This window comes from Corythoichthys intestinalis, chromosome 18 (genome assembly GCF_030265065.1).
Source record: "Corythoichthys intestinalis isolate RoL2023-P3 chromosome 18, ASM3026506v1, whole genome shotgun sequence".
Classification (NCBI taxonomy): Eukaryota; Metazoa; Chordata; class Actinopteri; order Syngnathiformes; family Syngnathidae; genus Corythoichthys; species Corythoichthys intestinalis.
Genome location: NC_080412.1, coordinates 22,058,960 through 22,076,544, shown reverse-complemented (window position 1 = coordinate 22,076,544; position 17,585 = coordinate 22,058,960). Strand labels below are relative to the sequence as shown.

At 38.7% G+C, this 17,585-nt stretch overlaps 1 protein-coding gene across 1 annotated transcript in view; it reads right to left on the bottom strand.

The window, feature by feature from the left end:
• Window positions 1-4,259: 4,259 nt before the first annotated feature.
• Window positions 4,260-17,585, bottom strand: part of rps6kb1a (ribosomal protein S6 kinase b, polypeptide 1a) — a 38,956-nt gene continuing 25,630 nt past the window's right edge. The window contains exons 14-15 of the mRNA XM_057820913.1: window positions 17,056-17,168; window positions 4,260-10,981 (exon numbers count right to left, since the gene is read on the bottom strand). Coding sequence (XP_057676896.1) covers window positions 10,753-10,981; window positions 17,056-17,168 — 342 coding nt within the window. The 3' untranslated portion in view covers window positions 4,260-10,752. The remainder of the gene's footprint in view (window positions 10,982-17,055; window positions 17,169-17,585) is intronic.

Below are 17,585 nucleotides of genomic sequence, written 5' to 3'. Positions count from 1 at the left end.
GGGTGGGTCAGTGATGCTGTGGGGCTGTTTCGCTTCCAAAGGCCCTGGGAACCTTGTTAGGGTGCATGGCATCATGAATGCTTTGAAATACCAGGACATTTTAAATCAAAATCTGTTGCCCTCTGCCCGAAAGCTGAAGATGGGTCGTCACTGGGTCTTTCAGCAAGACAATGACCCTAAACATATGGCCAAATCTACACAGAAATGGTTCACCAGACACAAAATCAAGCTCCTCCCATAGCCATCTCAGTCCCCAGCCCTTGTTTTGTTGGTAAAAGGGGGTTGTACAAAGTATTAACACCAGGGGTGCTAATAATTGTGACACACATTATTTGATGTCAAATAATTTTTTCTTGATGTGGGATTTTTTTCCCCCACTGAATAAATGCACTTGTATTGAAGGTTGGATTATTCTCTTTTTTTTCCATTAAGGTCCCATATTGTTTGAATTAAATATATATACACATATATATATATTAGAAGCTAAAAAACACATCTTAACCAGGGGTGCCAATAATTATGGAGGACACAGTAAACAGATTGCAGGGTACACAGATTTGGAATAAAGTGACTAGCCGCAAGTGGTAAAATAGTAATATAATTACGTGTCTGATCATTTACAGTACTTTTTATGTGCTTTTACATAGTAGGGTTCTGGCTAAATAATGTTACCATTAAAACATATGAGGATAAAGCAACACATTTGTTTCACATTCTCTTGCTAGCTAGTTGCTTCCTGTTGGTTCAGTTTTTAGCCAAAAACATAAGTTAGGGTTATTTGCCACACCATTGACAAGTCAAAGGATTTATATTATTACTGTAGGCCTACAAATCAATCGGATTCGATGGATTTGATACGATAATAATACTTCTTCTTGCAATATAATCGATAACAATCCAATTTTTTTTCAGTCAGTTTTACACGGACAATTCACATGACAAGTACTGACCATATATAACATTTACAGTGGGGGAAATAAGTACCCTTAATGAGCCTTTATGATTACTGTATTTTCCGCACCAGAAAGCCTTCAGTTTTCTCAAAGGTTGACAGTGCGCCTTATAATCCGATGTGCCTTATATATGGATCACTATTGGTCAGTAATGGCATGACATTCCATTTAGCTCAGCTTCATATTGAGGATGCATAACACAAAACAACGCCAACCACTACTACCACTGCGCCTTATAATGCAGTGCGCCCTACACATGATAATGGTTGTAAAACAGGCCATTCATTGAAGGCGCGCCTTATAGATGTGCCTTATACAGTCCCTGACAAAAGTCTTGTCGCTTATCCATTTTGTAGAAACGATTGCTAATAACCTGACTTTTAATTATTCAATTGGTTTCAAAAATGGCTCATATGAAAGCTAAGACCCTCCCAAATGATGTTGTATAAACAAAAATATATTTATTTCACTGAAAAGATTGATCATTTAATGAAGACCTAAAGGCCAAATTTTGGCAAGACAAAAGTTTTGTCGCCTACAGAAAGTAGTGTGAAAATTGAATAAAAAATATACTTCAAATACAAAAATATGTTACATAAGCGAATTAAGTAGTGGTGTTGCGAGATCCAAATTTAATATTTTGCATGAATTCCATGGGCTTGCATCCATGTGGTTTGGCAAGGATTCATACAATTTATTGATGAAGTCATCAGCAACATCAAAGAAAGCAGTCTTGCATGCCTCCGAGAGTTCACCAACATTCTTGGGTTTCGTCTTCCATGCTTCCTCTTTCATCCTACCCCAGACATGCTCAATGATTTTCATGCCTGGTGACTGGACTGACCAGTCCTGGAGGATCTTGATCTTCTTTACCTTGAGGAACTTTGAGGTAGAGATTGAAGTATGCGGTGGAGCACCATCCTGCTGCAGAATTTGTCCTTTTTATGGTTAGGATGTAAGACAGCAGCTAAGATTTGTTGATATTTTAGACTATTTATGTTGCCTTCCACCCTGCAGATCTCTCGCACACCCCCATACTGGATGTAACCCTAGATCATGATTTTGCCACCACCAAACGTCACTATTTTCTGAGTGAATCTCGGAGCCATGCGGGCTCCAGTAAGTCTCCTGCAATTTTTGCGGCGACTGTGGTGTAATTCAATGGAAGATTCATTTGAAAAATCCACCTTTTGCCACTTTTCCAGCATCTATCCTTTTGACAGGCTGTGAGCCTTGGCAAATGCCACACGGTTTTTTAATTGTCTTTTGTTTAATGCTGGTTTCTGGGCACTGATTCGACGATGGAGGCCATTTCTAGACAGAATTCGACAGACTGTTCTGGTTGACACAGGGATTTCACGTGACCAGGTACCGCAGTGGGAAAAGGGCTGGCTTTGGATTTTCCAGCCAACAACCGGTCCTCTCGAGCAGTTGTCTTGCGGGGTCTGCCTGACCTGGGCTTGTCAAAAATATCTCCAGTCTGTTCATACCCTTTTTAATCATCTGTACCTGACGCTGAGACACATTGAAGGTGTCTGCCACATCTGAGTGGATCTGGTCTTCAGGCTCTTGATAATTAACACTTGGGTCTCAGGAGGAACCTTAGGCATTTTGTCAGAGGTCAGGTTGCAGTTGATGTGGCAATCTAGTGCACTGGGGTTCTTTTTATACACACCTGAGAGTTAATTGATCCATTATTGGTAACAGGTGAAGCTCTAATCTGGGATTGTGTGCATCATTTGACAAGGCGACAAGACTTTGCAAAAATTGACTCAATGGGCTTTACCAAGCTGTAAACATCAGAACACTTTTCAACAGTTTTGTTTGGCACTGAAATGTTATTCCAAAACCTGTTGGGATTCAAATGATCCATTTCTCGTAAGAAAATATTGATTATATACATGCCGATCGATTGGGTCCGATCACGTCATTTTCAAAGTATCGGAATCGGCAAAAAAATATTGGCCATGCCTTTTTTTAATATATATATATTTTTTAATTAAATCATTTTCTAATTGTATTTAACGTTACAGACATAATATGTTACACTCATCTCGAGTCTTTAGTTTAGGTTTAAGGTAGGATTATCAGATTTATCCCAATAACGGTAGTAATTAATTTTTTAGAAAATGTATCACGTTAAAATATTTAACGCAATTAATGCATGCGCTGCACGACCCACTCACGCATTGTCGCGCTCAATCTTTAAAGGCGCCGTTTTACCTATATAGAGAGATAAAAGGCAGCGTAAAATGAGTAGAGTGAATTTTGGCAGCCTTTGGAGCCTTTTTTTAATTGGCTAAAGCCTTACAGTCCCTCTCCCTACGATTAGAAATATCATGGGAAGCAATGTGGGGAAGCAAGGTAGCAATTTATCCTTTTTCTTAACACCTTATGTTATTTCCCAACGCAGAGAAGATATATCAATTGGTAGCACTGCGCACAGTCATGGTTCCACTTCCCATCATGCATTTGGGCATGGCCACAGTATCATTTACTGCGAGTTCAACAAATACACTAGATGGCAATATTTAGTCACAATATACAAAGTCACAAGTCTTTCTATCCGTGGATCCCTCTCATAGAAAGAATGTTAATAATGTAAATGCCATCTTGAGGATTTATTGTCATAATAAACAAATACAGTACTTGTGTACTGTATGTTGAATGTATATATTCGTCCGAGTTTTATTCATTTTTTTCTTAATGCATTGCCAAAATGTATATGATCGGGAAAAATTATCGGGAATGATTGGAATTGAATCGGGAGCAAAATAAAGCAATCGGATCGGGAAATATCGGGATCGGCAGATACTCAAACTAAAACGATCGGGAGCAAAAAAACATGATCGGAACAACCCTAATAGAGGGACACTTCGGGTCCACTTTTGTCAGGTACTGTATAAACTAAACGTATGTTTCCCTCACCCACCTTTTTCCATTTTGAAAAATTTTTCAAAAAGCCCCTGGGAGGCACTAAGGCAGCACTAAAGAGCTGCAGGTTGCTGAGCCCCGAGCTCAGCCAAGATGTTAATCAGTTGTGGACTCATTTAGTGTTGACTACTTCTAAATGACTTTTTCACTGCAATGTGGTCTCGCTTTTACACAATAACCTGAAGAATTGATGTGTTCTGTTGAACTTCACAATATCCCCATTGTGACAGGATGTCTTTTATTGTGACAGCCAACCCCTATTTTCACTATGTAGCCCTACCAAGTGAGGGTGACTTTGCCAAATCTTTCTCGGAATGACCAATAATGTGCTTCAAGACAACTCAATTTTCATGTTTATTTAAGAAAATCTCACATATTAAAAAAAACAAAAACATCTTCAGAAGCAGATGTACCGTTCACTCATTTTACACTCATTTCGTTTCACTGCCCAACAGTGATTAAAAGCTAGACTCAACATAGAATTCACTGTCCAAAACATCTCGATGTGGAGGCTTGCATTTTTTGAACATTTTGTGTCGAAACAGATGCGAGCGATCCTGATCTCAAATCGCTTTCAAATCAAGAACTAGTGAAGCCAATTTAAAACACAGAAATTCTTACTTCTGTATGCTGTCCTTTGCTTCAAGCACAACTAAATTCAAGTTTCAGCCAAGATCGGTAATATACATTATACACACGAAAACAAATGGAAAAAAAAATTCATACAAGAAGTTCATAATCAATTTTCATTAAAGCTGCATTAGTGGTTGCTTTTTTTGACCTCTTCAGTGTGAATAAAACCATAATGAGCGTGTATAGCTAGCATTCTTCCATTTTATCACTAAATAATCCTAGACAATAAATACCTAGTTTGCATAGTGTGAGCCAATAGCCCTAAATCAACACGCTACCAAATTCACAGTTGCCTAAACGCTGATGGAAGGAAAATCAATTGAACACTGATCTATCTTTTGAAATCAAAATTGAAAGCATTTGGCTTGCTTTAACAGTTTTTCCTCCCACGTTTTGTTGGGAATTGTTATAACCAATAAAGCAACACTAGGTAAGTCAACATTTTAAAAATATTTTCATAACATTTGCGGTGATATGTTGTCTGACAACTACTTGACCGTTTTATTTCTTAAGGGGGTCTGTATCGCTTTCACTGGCACTAAGTACCATAATTTTAGGACTATAGGCCCGTACTTTTCCCCCTCATTTTAAATCCTGCGGCCTATGTGTTGATATATTTGGATTAATAGGTAACGATTTATTTGACAGTGACGTCATAAGACTGTCATAAGACCATCATAAAGTAATTATAACATGACATGACACTATCATGGTCATCACCAAATGCTTATGACAGATTCATTTGGCAAATTATGTTACTAACTCTATTTATGCCCAGCTATGCTCTTTTACACCCATTCAAAAGTGAAACATTTTGTCGGATGACACTAAATGACATCTGTTATAAGCATTCATTAATGCTCAGGACAGTGTCCTGTCATAATTATGATTGTCTTATTATAGTATGATGGCCCCACTGCCAAAATAAGTGTTACCAAATACCATAACTAGCAATTAATGAAACAACTGGAACAGTAACTGAAGAAATAATTAGATGTTTACATCTGTAGCGCTGCAATGCATGCTAGGAGGCATGTTAGATGACAACAGTGTTGATAGCAGGTGGCAGCAGAGGTTAACTTTCTCCCCAAAGGGAGCAGTGATAGCCAAATGAAGCTTCTTGAAGCAATGAGGCTTGCATCTAATTGGTTGAAAGCTTCATGGTAGTTAATTTGGTCTTCTGACAGTCTCATGTCGCCGCTGTCAAATAAATTGTTACCAATTAATATCTTTTGGTGTAAATATCTCATAATACAGTGAGGACAGCAGCGACTTATAGTCCAGTGCGGCTCATCTATGAACAAATGTCATTGTCGTGTCAAATTTGGTGGGTGGGGGCTTATAATCAGGTGCGCCTTGTAGTCTGAAAATTACAGTAGCCTTGAAGAGGGTTTGGGATTCAAATGATCTGACAAATGTGCTGATTGCTTCACGGCATAAACCACTTCCTCTTTTCATTATAAAGACAATGTTGATGCGAACGCTTTCGCGAGAATTCTGCAAAGATAGCAGAGCAACAAAAGAAACAAAAAGTTTTGTCTGAGGGGGATAAATATGGGCGGTTACCAGGATATCCAAAAAAGAAACATTGGCACGGCTATCACTCATTGGCGTGACGCCCCCCAGTTTGGGTGGGATACGGTTGCTAACCGTCATATGCTATTGTTTAGCCACAAGTGGATTCATTACCTTATTACAATTCATCCTTCACACTGCCCCTGGAAAAAGAAATCCATCTGCAGGTGGCTAGGAGATTGATTTTTGATTGATTGATTTTACGACACTTTGCAGGTGTGCACTGGTCCCCATGGGAAACGCCGTCTTCCTTAAGGTAAAACACTACTACTACACCTTTGTCCACCAGCATTGCTAAAATCGACCAAAACTGAAAAGTTACATAGTGTTGCTTTAAATGTAAGCGTCACAAAAGAAAAAAAAAGGTTCCAATGGCTTCAATCCTGTACTGATTCAAGCCTGTATCTGCAGCAATTTCAGGGTTCACGAATGTTGAGAACATTCTGTGTTGAGAAATGTAAAAAGCCAAAAATAACATTCAACTCTCTCGTGACTATATCTAATAAACAGAAAAGCAAGCTATTTTCATCCTTCTGCTGTGAATTGGAATGAGTCAATTCCTAGTAAATATCCAATCCGTTTAAAGTAGGAGGGTGGCAGCAAATGAACATTTAGGTTAATGAAAAGGAAGTTACTCAAGAATGTCCCTAAATGAATAGGAAGTGACTCAAAATCAACAGGAAACAAATCTGTAAATGCCCTAAAATGAACAGGAAGTGACCTGTAAATGCACCCCAAAAAAGACTGGCTGTGAATGCTGTGGTTTCAGTGCCGCTGACGACACTAGACGGTCCAATCCAGTCAAAATGAATTGGATGTCTAGCGCCGTCAGTGGCAGCCATTTTTTTTTAAAAGAGGAAGTTCAGAGTTTTTGATGTTAGGCTTAATCTTCGAGTTAGCGGGGGTTAAATTAGGCGGTGGAGTTGATTTCAACAAATTCCGTGCAGTTTGTTAGTTATTTATTACTTTCAGGGCTCCGGAGTGGCTAAGGTAGCAAGAGTCAATGGTCCCTTCCTAGCATGCCAATAAAAAATGATATTAACAGCTCTAACAAAATCAAATAAATTCAAAATGCAGATCGTTGTTCAAAATACCCATGCGGCCAAAACAATTTCACACCAAACTGCCGTAATTCATTTATTTCTGCAGCGCTATTTTTTTTGGGTGCGTAATGTGGCCACAATAGAGAGGAGTGCTTCGGCCACTCGTTTTCATGCTGCATTCAAGGAAGGTGGGAAGTCAGACTTATCCCACTCGGATGGTACCATTTGCGACGTTCAAAGTATTTTTTATTTTGGCCATCAAAAGACCTCCGCCCGTCCACGTGGTTGTCACGTGTTTGGTGGGGCTCGCACGCGGCTGAATGTGATTGGGTGCGCTCGGGTGGGGGGGCCCGGTGCCGGGATTGGTGATGGGGTGGCGTGGAGTCGGTTGCCGACGGCCTTACACTCACAAGGGATTCACACGATTACTGGTTTCTAGACCACAGAGCTGATTTGTGTACACTCCACCCCTCCCAATCACTTATCCTATAGACCCTACTCACATGACGTCACAACCACGCCTCCGCGCCATATTGTCCGTCAACTCGTCGTGTTGACGCAATCCCGCTACGTAAATTCCTCCTATTATGGCGTGTTTTTCTGCTCGTTAACATTAATAATCAAAATGGTGAAGGCGTGTGTGGCGGTTGGTTGCAATAACAGAGAAGATAGACGGAGAGACTTGAAGTTCTACCGTATTCCGAGAGACCCGGAGAGGAGAGCGAGATGACTGCTGCAATTCGACGAGAAAACTGGGCTCCAAACGATTACCACAGATTATGTAGTAGTCATTTTATATCTGGTAAGATGCATTTAATATATATTTAGAGGGTTTTGGGCAGACAACCACAATTAAGATCATTGCGAGGCTAGTCGCCGACAACATACAGTTTCAAATTCAAGATGCTCATTTCTTCCACCATCATTACATTTTGAATAATATTTAGCTGGTACCAAGTGAAAGAAGCTGGCCTTGTCTACGGATCATCAGTTAAACAGGTGTGTCCAAACCTTTTCCAAAGGGGGCCAGATTTGGTGTGGTAAAAATGCGGGGGGCTACCTTGGCTGATTTACATAGAACAATATATTTAAACAAATTTTAGCAAGCCCTTCTGTGTGTCACATTTGCTTTATTATTTTTTTTTAATTCATAATTTCAACAGTCTCGTCTTTGTGGCGTTCTCTTTCGACACTCGGGCTCTTGCGAAATACTGCTGCTGTGAAATTAAATTAGCTTCAAGTTGCTATAATTTCTCGCTGCGTATCTTCCCTGTAATGTTGTCGTACATGTCAGCGTGTCTTGTTCGGTAATATCATTATCGCGTCACATCGAACTCTTTGAAAACAGCGACTGTCTCTTTGCAAATGAGGCAGACATAGTTGTTGCGTGTTTTATTGAAGAAATAGTCCAATATCCACCTATCCTTAAAGCGTCGGCCATCGCAGTCAACTTTTTTTTTTATTGATTGTCGCCATTTTAGAAAATTCGAAGGGTCACACGGGGTAATGTTGCTTAGAGTGCTGCTCTTAAAGTTTTTCAAACTTTCGTGAGAATAGGCTGATTTTGTGTGGACAAGATAGTTGTAGATATCAGGGTAGCAGATGTCAGGCAGAGAGGGCGAAGACAGCGGGTCGAAAAATATCGATTTAGGCATCAAATATGGATCTGGCGAATGGATAGACTGAAGCTTTTCCACATAACGCCTTTTATGCAACGCAACCAATGAGTTTACTGCGTCTGAAAGCACCGGGGCTTCCATGAAGTGCACTACAAATTGCACGACAAATTGAAACCATTGAGAATACGGATAAACAATGACGGACAATATGGCAGCCGGATACAGCGACACGTCATTCTGTGATGTTGGTGAGTAGGCTAAGGTAAATACACCACACCGTAAACTGCCTTATTTAGTTTTACACTGACAGTGTTTTCGACGGGCAGCACATTTTGTCGAATGTCGACTAATGCCTCCTAGTTCAAGTGGCGTTCCAATGTTATTTTTCCTGGTCGGAAGTTGGAGACTCCGACTTCACACCATCCACGAATGCAGCATCAGTCTACAGAGTCTTGACTGAAGAACCGCAACATCGTGAAACATGCATTTAGAAGCTGTGGAAACAGACAGAAGAAATGGGCAAATAAGAGTTTCCACAAATTCCCTATGGAGAACGAGGAACAATACAAACTGTGGATATTTCCTGCTGGCAATGACATAAACACACCGCTGGAAATGATATCACTCTGCTTTGTAGCCGGTTACCTACAGAGCTGCTGGATTACAAATGTTGCTGTTCATGCTACAGTTATTGACGTGCAATAGTTACATTTTAATAACTTCATCCTGAAAACATAGCCAACACTATTTATTGCATGGGTCATCTGTAGTTTTCACGAGTTCATGTTGTTTTTTTAATTGGCATGCTAGGACAGGCCCATTGACTCGCGCTAGCTTAGCCACTTCGGAGCCTCGAAACTAATAAGTGACTAATTAATTGCACAAAATTTGTTGAAATCAACTCCCCGAAGATTAAGCCTAATGTCAAACATTCTGAACTCCCCCTTTCAAGTAATGTGAGAGCGTTCATGATCAGTGTAATGTCTGTTTTGATGAGTGTGACAAGATTTTAATCGTAAAGTTTTTCTAAGTGTGTGTGTCAGTTATCTTGATCCAGAGTGTGTGAGTGTTTTTTTTTTTTTTTTAAAGTGTGCATGAGAGATTTCTTGATGAGTGTCAGGTTTTGCGATGAGCGTGAGAGGGGTTTTATAGAAGTATTTTCCAGTGTAAATGAGGTATACTTTTTTAAGTGTATGTAAATACCCTGAAAAGTTTTGGGGGGGGTACAAGATTTTCAGTGAAAATTAATTTTCGAAAGGGTTTGCGAGTTATCTTGAGTGGGAGAGGGGTTTTTGTAACAATTTTTTTCAGTGTATATGAGGGTTTTATTATGTGTTTTTTATGCTTGTGAGAGTGCTTTACTAGCAATTTTTCTTTCCTGTGTAAATGAGTTTTTTAAGTGTATGCAAGTTTTTTTTTGATGAATGGAAGACTGGTAGACTTTGGTAAGGGTGTGTTTGGAACACGATTTCAGTGTAAATTAGGTTTTTCTTTTAAATGTATGTGAGTTTTCTGGATGAGTGAGTTTTTTGTTGCACGTGAGTGCATTTTTGAGTAAGTATTTTTAATGTAAATGATTTTTTTACGTGTACGTTCTCTTGATGAGCGTGACAGGACTGAGTTATTTTAAATGAATGAGTTTTGTTGAGGGAGAGGTTTCTTGGCCAGCATGAGTATTTTTTTTTTTTCAATATAAATGTTGTTTTTGGCTTACGCGCACTGAGGTTATTTTTACATTCGACAAAGACATTTTAACAGTCAACTTAGTCACACTTTTTAAATGTATGATTGTTCATCATGAATAAGAATAACTTGCTTCGTAAGAAAAAAGACTGACTTGGAATTTAAAAAACAAAAGTAGAGCACCGTGACACTGTAGCAACAGCCAAGAAGTAAAGGCTTGATTTTGATTTGGAATGAGGCCAAGAGGTGGAAGAGTTGATGATGTTAACAGCCGAGGTGGTGAATAAAAAGTGAGGAGGAAGCTGCCGAGCGTCATAGGTTCATCCGGAGATGTTCCGGTCGTTTGGAGTTCAGAGGGTAGACTTGATTTTTGTAAAGTGGCGTGCTCACGCTGGACGGCCGCATGATGGGCAGTGGCGCTGAGGCTTCCGACGCGCCACTGCTGCCGCTGCTGGTGTCCGTTTGCTCTGTTCCTGACACCTCCATGGGTTGTTCCGCAGATCCCCACGGCCAACTGTCACCCCGCATGAACTTCACCGGGCTAGAGGAGGGGAAAAAAAGAAAAGAAAATGTCTATGGTTGAACATTTCGGTCTTGGAGTTGAATGTGACTGAAAATTGAATTGAGATTATCACTAGTAGACGTCCAATTCATTTGCCCAGGGAGGAAGGCTGTGAAACGCTGCCATTCCTCCCACTTCAAACAGATTGGACGTCTATGGCGGTCAATGGTAACCAGTGTTACTAATCTTATTTAAAAAAATTAAATTACAATTACAAATTACTTCTCCCAAAAAGTAATGAGTTAATAACTCCGTTACCTTGATGTAAGAGTAATTAGTTACTCGCCAAAGTAGCTGACGTCACTTTTTATGTTCTACACATTATTACATGGTCCATTCTATAACGTCTTTAACATCAAATATGTTTATATTAACTGATTGAATTGAACTGAACAGTCTTTTTCATTAAAAAAAAAAAGAAACATAGGCCACACATTTTACATGTTTTTAAATTTCACCATAGACTTCATAACCTATTGACATGACATGGGAAACAGGGCCGATTCGTAGGGGGCCTATTTTCATAAACTTCAAATTCAAGTATTTACAAAACCAAAGCTGCTACTGACCTAAAACCAAAACAGGCACCTACCTTAGCCATATATGAGTCTCCATGAGCAGCGACATATAAAAAATTCAAAGTCGTTCCCTTATAAAATTCCGATTAATTATTTTTTCTATAAGTATAACTACTTAAAATGGCTATAAAGGTCTCAGATTTTACACTAGATGCACAGAAATCACCAAATGCAGAGATAATCACCTATATTTTCAGGATCAATAGCAATATTTAACACATAAGTTTTTGACCAAAATAGCAACTTAATTTTTTTTATTTACTGTAAGTTTTCAACAGCTAATAAATCACTCAATTTAACATCAGAAACTTAATACTTGAGGAAAACATGCAGAATCAATTATAGATATTTTGTAAATAGATTATTAATAAAATCTATATACAATCACAACTTATTACATAATAGAATAGCCCTTTATTATCATTATACACTATATACTGTTAGCGAATGAGGCTAGCGGCCGTCTGGCTTAACATGAGCATTTCTGGCAAAAATTCTTGTGAATGAATGCTTAAATCTCTGAATTCTTCATAGATGAACAGTCTACATTCTTGGTTAAAAGCAAAGAAACCGTGCGGTTAGCGTTTATTTTACGTATATTGACGAAGTTCAATGCTACTATGTTAGCGAATGAGGCTAGCAGCCGCCTGGCGTAAGGGGAGCTTTTCTGGCGAAAATTTTTGTGAATATGTGCTTAAATCCCCGAATTCTTCATAGATATGGACGTAAAACAGTCTTGATTCATGGTTAAAGCAAAGAAACCGTGTAGTTAGCGTTTATTTTACGTGTATTGACGAAGTACAATGCTACTATGTTAGCGGATGAGGCTAGCGGCCGCCTGCCGTAAACAGAGCTTTTGTGGCGAAAATTCTTGTGAATAAATGCTAAAATCCCTGAATTCTTTATAGATATGGACGTAAAACAGTCTTGATTCTTGGTTAAAAGTAAACTATGAGGCTAGTCAGTTACGAAAATTAGTGGCCTCCATGTGTAAACAAAGAAGAAAATTCCTGCGAATAAATGCTTCAATCACGCATGCGTGGTACGAAAAATATAATATTTACCTTGGATCCTCGAACAATTCACTCCTGAGACAATCCTTTCTGTTTGTATGCGGTACAACTTTCGAAGTTAAATACAATCATAAATAAATCTAACCTTAAATCCGACATGAGCGTGTGCCGTCTTTGGCTATGACTAAATGAAGCTCGGCCCCCTCTGATAAGGCGTTGCGCATACAATGACGAAGTGACACGTCAATAGTGATGATGTCTATGATTTCAAAAGCCTTTTTGTTTTTCCTTTTGTACTGAACCCGCACCGAACCGTGACCCCCGTACTGAGGTATGTACTGAACCGTGACTTGCGTACCGTCACACCCCTAATATATACAGTATATAAAAGAATCATTAAGGTTTATGGATACGTCATTCAAGAAAAGTTTAGAACAAGTGACTTTTTGGTAACAAAAAAAAAAAACAAAAAATATTATATTGTAGCACCTACAAGGACAACACCCACTTGGTGATGATAATGCATACTGAACAGGAAAACAGTCTATTGTTTTCACTCAATTGTACACACCTGAACGCCACAAACTGTATGTAAAAAAAACTTTTTTTTTTTTTAATTTGCCGGTGTTGTTGACGTGTGGCCGCTCCCGCCAGGAGTGACATTTCGCGCGGGGCGGCTATTTTTCGGCACAACGCCGGATATTTACAACGAAGTCCGCCAAAACATAGTTACCGACTTGGCTGCTACGAACAACCCCGCTTTGACAACGAACAGCTGAATGAAATTAAAAGCGCTGTGCTTCAAACTCGTCCTGTTTATGAAAGTCGATTGTCATATTCTGGTGTTGTGTAGTAATTAGCAGACGTGACTTCAGCGGCGCTTGCCAACTTTTTTAATGCGCGCACACACTAGATATCATGAAATGGCAAACTAGATGTGCTACGTCCCATGCCATTGGCTACGTGAGCCCAGAGTGATTATGGGACACGTAGTCCATATACTACATCGATGAATTCTAAACTGTCATGACTGAATGGAAGTTAAGAAGGCCAAATCAATCCATACCAGTGACTATAGATAATGTTGCAAATATTGTTAATTCAGTACGTGACACAGATGGATTTGGACCACAAATAGGATGTCTTGCTCATGTAGTAAACCTAGCTGCTAAGAGCTGTAGCAATCAACAGTGTGCCCTGCCTCAATTTACAAACAGTAACGATTGTTCTCAGCACTTTTATACAAACTTTTTTCAGATCAGTAAGAAGTAAGCACATAAATATTATGCACTAAAATGCATGTTTATATGATGGCAATTTAATTTTTGCTCGTTAGCAAAAAAAAAAAAAAAAAAAAAAAAAATATATATATATATATATATTAGGGCTGTCAAAATTATCGCGTTAACGCGCGGCAATTAATTTTTTTAATTAATCACGTTAAAATATTTGACGCAATTAACGCACATGTCCCGCTCAGAAAGTAGTCTGCCTTTTGGTAAGGTTTACAGCAAGGCTTTTTGCGCTGTCCAACAGCGAACTCTTGTGGTCGCTTTGCGACATGGTTTATTTTCTTCTTTTCTTCATTATGGCTGCACGACGTCTCGGGCTGATAATGTTGTGCTTATATGATCCTTGGACAAGATTTGTCCGTAAGTATGGTTGTTGTAAAGAATGTACATATTATGTTAGTAAGCGAAATGTTATATTTTTTGTATGAGACGCTTTTTGTTTATGTTTAGTGAACCTGTATAGCGTGCTAAGCTAACGTTGTTGCTAATGCAATGCTGTGTACTTTTTTGTTGTTGTTTCACTATGGTCTAAAGAGGACAGTGGTTTGAGGCCATTTTATTAATAAATCAGATGAAAAAGGAAGAAGTCTGATTATTAAGGCGTCGTTCACTAGCTGTCTAGCTTTGGAAAAAGTAGACGCTTCGGAATGAGGACAGCATAGACAGATTTAAATGACAGTAGAGTGAAATGCCCACTACAGTCCTTATGTACCGTATGTTGAATGTATATATCCATCTTGTGTCTTATCTTTCCATTCCAACAATTTATTTTACAGAATATATATATATAATTTACAGAAAAATATGGCATATTTTATAGATGGTTTGAAATGCGATTAATTGCGATTAATTACGATTAATTAATTTTTAAGCTGTAATTAACTCGATTAAAATTTTTAATCGTTTGACAGCCCTAATATATATATATATATATATAATTGTTATTTTTTTACAGAGCATTAAATGTATTGAATCGGATCGAAAATCATGTCCCCCGTATAAAAAAATCGTACCGAACCATGACTTAACTATCGTTGCATCCCTATGGAACACCATTGCAGAAGTTATGACGGGAAAAGTTTTCATTTGCCTAAATGCTTAAGTTATTAAGTGCCATTTTTTTAAAAAAACACATTTTATTTATTCTGTGTTTCTGTGCGGTATCAATATTGTTGTTTTTTACTTAAGAGGCATGGTCTATTGTTTTTAGTTGTGATTTCTTAAAAAGTATTTTTGAATTTAAGAGTAAATATTTATCGCGTTTAAATAGGTGTACTTCATCTATTAATATATACTGTATTCTCACTGTTATTGTTAATTGGTTAAAAAAAATTGGGGGGGGGGCAATAATATCGCAATAATTTATGAGAATAATTATCGCACACTAAAATTTGTTATCGCGACAGGCCTAACCTGTATATAACTCCTTTTTTACTGTTTATTTTGCGTTTTCGATTGTGCTGGAATACCTGGGGCGAGTTGATGTGATTGTTTTTGAAGACCTGCGAACGCTAACTGATACATGCTAATTGTGTGGATTGTTATTGCTGCACCAGCAGCTAGTTATAAACACAAATTAGAATTGCTGTTATTGAAGATTAAATTGATTTCATTTAATTTTTATTTTCGTTTCATTCTCCAAGTGTTGATGTTATGAGGAGCTGAATGGTCAGCAAACCACAACACCGTCTGACTTCGTCATTTCGGAGCTTAGCTCGGTGTCCAGCTCGGACTTAGCTCCAACATCTTGGCGAGGACGGAAAAATGATATATAATATGTACATGTTTTTGGATAGTTTTTTTAATTTTTTATTTGGGGTTATTTTGGGGTACTTAAAGGGTTAATTCCGACTTAAATTTGGGTTACGTCGCCAGCGTAGGAACAGAACGCGTTCGTAACCTGTGGACTACCTGTATATTGAAAAGGTGATATTGAAATACTTTGTAGCCGACCCCTACCTGTAAAAGCCCCAAAAATCGGAAAGACTGGCTGCGAACGCTCTGGTTTCGTATGAACGAACATTTGCCCCTCCCAGTCTAAATAGATTGGGCAAATAGCACCATCAGTGGCAGTCATTGAGTTCACAGAGACACTATTCTAGTGGAAGATTGCAGCTTGTTGGCTCGTACCGTATTGGCCCGAATATAAGACTGTTTTTTTATGCATTGAAATAAGACTGAAAAAGTGGGAGTCGTCTTATATTCGGGGTCAAGACATTATATCCATTCACAACGCTAGATGGCGCCAGATATCATTAAAGCAAATGCTGAACTGAAGGAGTAACGTTCTGTCATGACAGATCTCAGCTACTCTCTCAAGTTTAACCAGTTTGCATTATTTTATTGCAATGTTTTTCCTTATTCAGATTTGTTTCAAGACTACAGTTACAGTTAGACCTGACTTTGATGGTTAATGCAGTTATTGCAATTTTGTTGTTTTATCGCAATAGATTGGTTTATTTACATTTCAAAAACCAGAAGCCATTCATTTACCAATGTGATTGCACTTTAGTTTACATATTTAAATGTTCAGATATTAAGATTTGGATGAGGCAAAATAAACATGCTTTTTCTCTCAAATATATCTTTATAATCATTTGTTTCAGATGTACTGTAATTATTTTCTGTCAAAAAATGAATTTGGTGTTCAAAAAGTCTTTTTTCAAACTTGAGTCTTGAAAAAGAGGGGGTCGTCTTATAATCAGGGCCGTCTTATATTCGGGCCAATACGGTATTTCCTTTTTTGAAAGAGCAACACCTTCTTAATACGTTATCTTGATTCTTTTCTAGAGCATATCGATAAACTTTTGGGATACAAAGAATCACGATATACAAGTAGTCCCCGGGTTACGACGTACCCGACTAACGTGATTTCGACTTAACGACGCCGGAGTCTTGTCCGCCATTTTGTCGCAACCATATTTTTTACATTTTGAATTAATATGGTGTATAATACATGTTTTTGGATAGTTATTTTGAGATTTAGTGGGTATTTAGGGGTACTTAAAGGGTTAATTCCGATTTACGTGGAAATTCGGATTATGTCGCCAGCACAGGAACGGAACTCGTTCGTAACCCGGGGACCACCTGTATCACCATTTCGATATTTTGTCACACCCCTAGTTGGAATACTAAGTAGAAATTAGGAGAGAAAAGAATTGAGTTGTTACCTGACGGGCGTCCTCGGGCTTCCCGGAAACTTGCGAGGCGAACGCAGTTTCGGTTCAAGCGTGAACTTCTCCTTGATGTTTTCCAGCACCGAGGGAGCCACGTATGTGAAACCCTGCAGATGAGCGAGGAAATTTGCAGTCAGGCGAATACGCAATGTGGCGTAAGCGTGAGGGGAAGCTTCCAGGAAGACCACGCTTTAAACAGATGGAACCAATTACAGTATTCGTGTAAAACAAAACTTGTTGAAAAGAAAATGGGAAAAACATGCCCGCAGGTTTCACAGTGTATTTGCAAGATGATAGACGCGCTCAGTAATTCAGAAATGGAGGATTTTTTGTTCAAAATTCTTGAAATCAACAGTTTGATTGGTCAGTCTATGATGTCGATGTCGCATTGTGCGGGTTAGCTAGCTGCTACGGTTCGCTACCCACTAGCGCGATGCGGGGAGGCGCCGCTTTCAGCGTAGGGCTAACATCACCGTCGTATGCATAGCGGCGCGGCGACAAAATAGGTCGACATCATCGTTAGT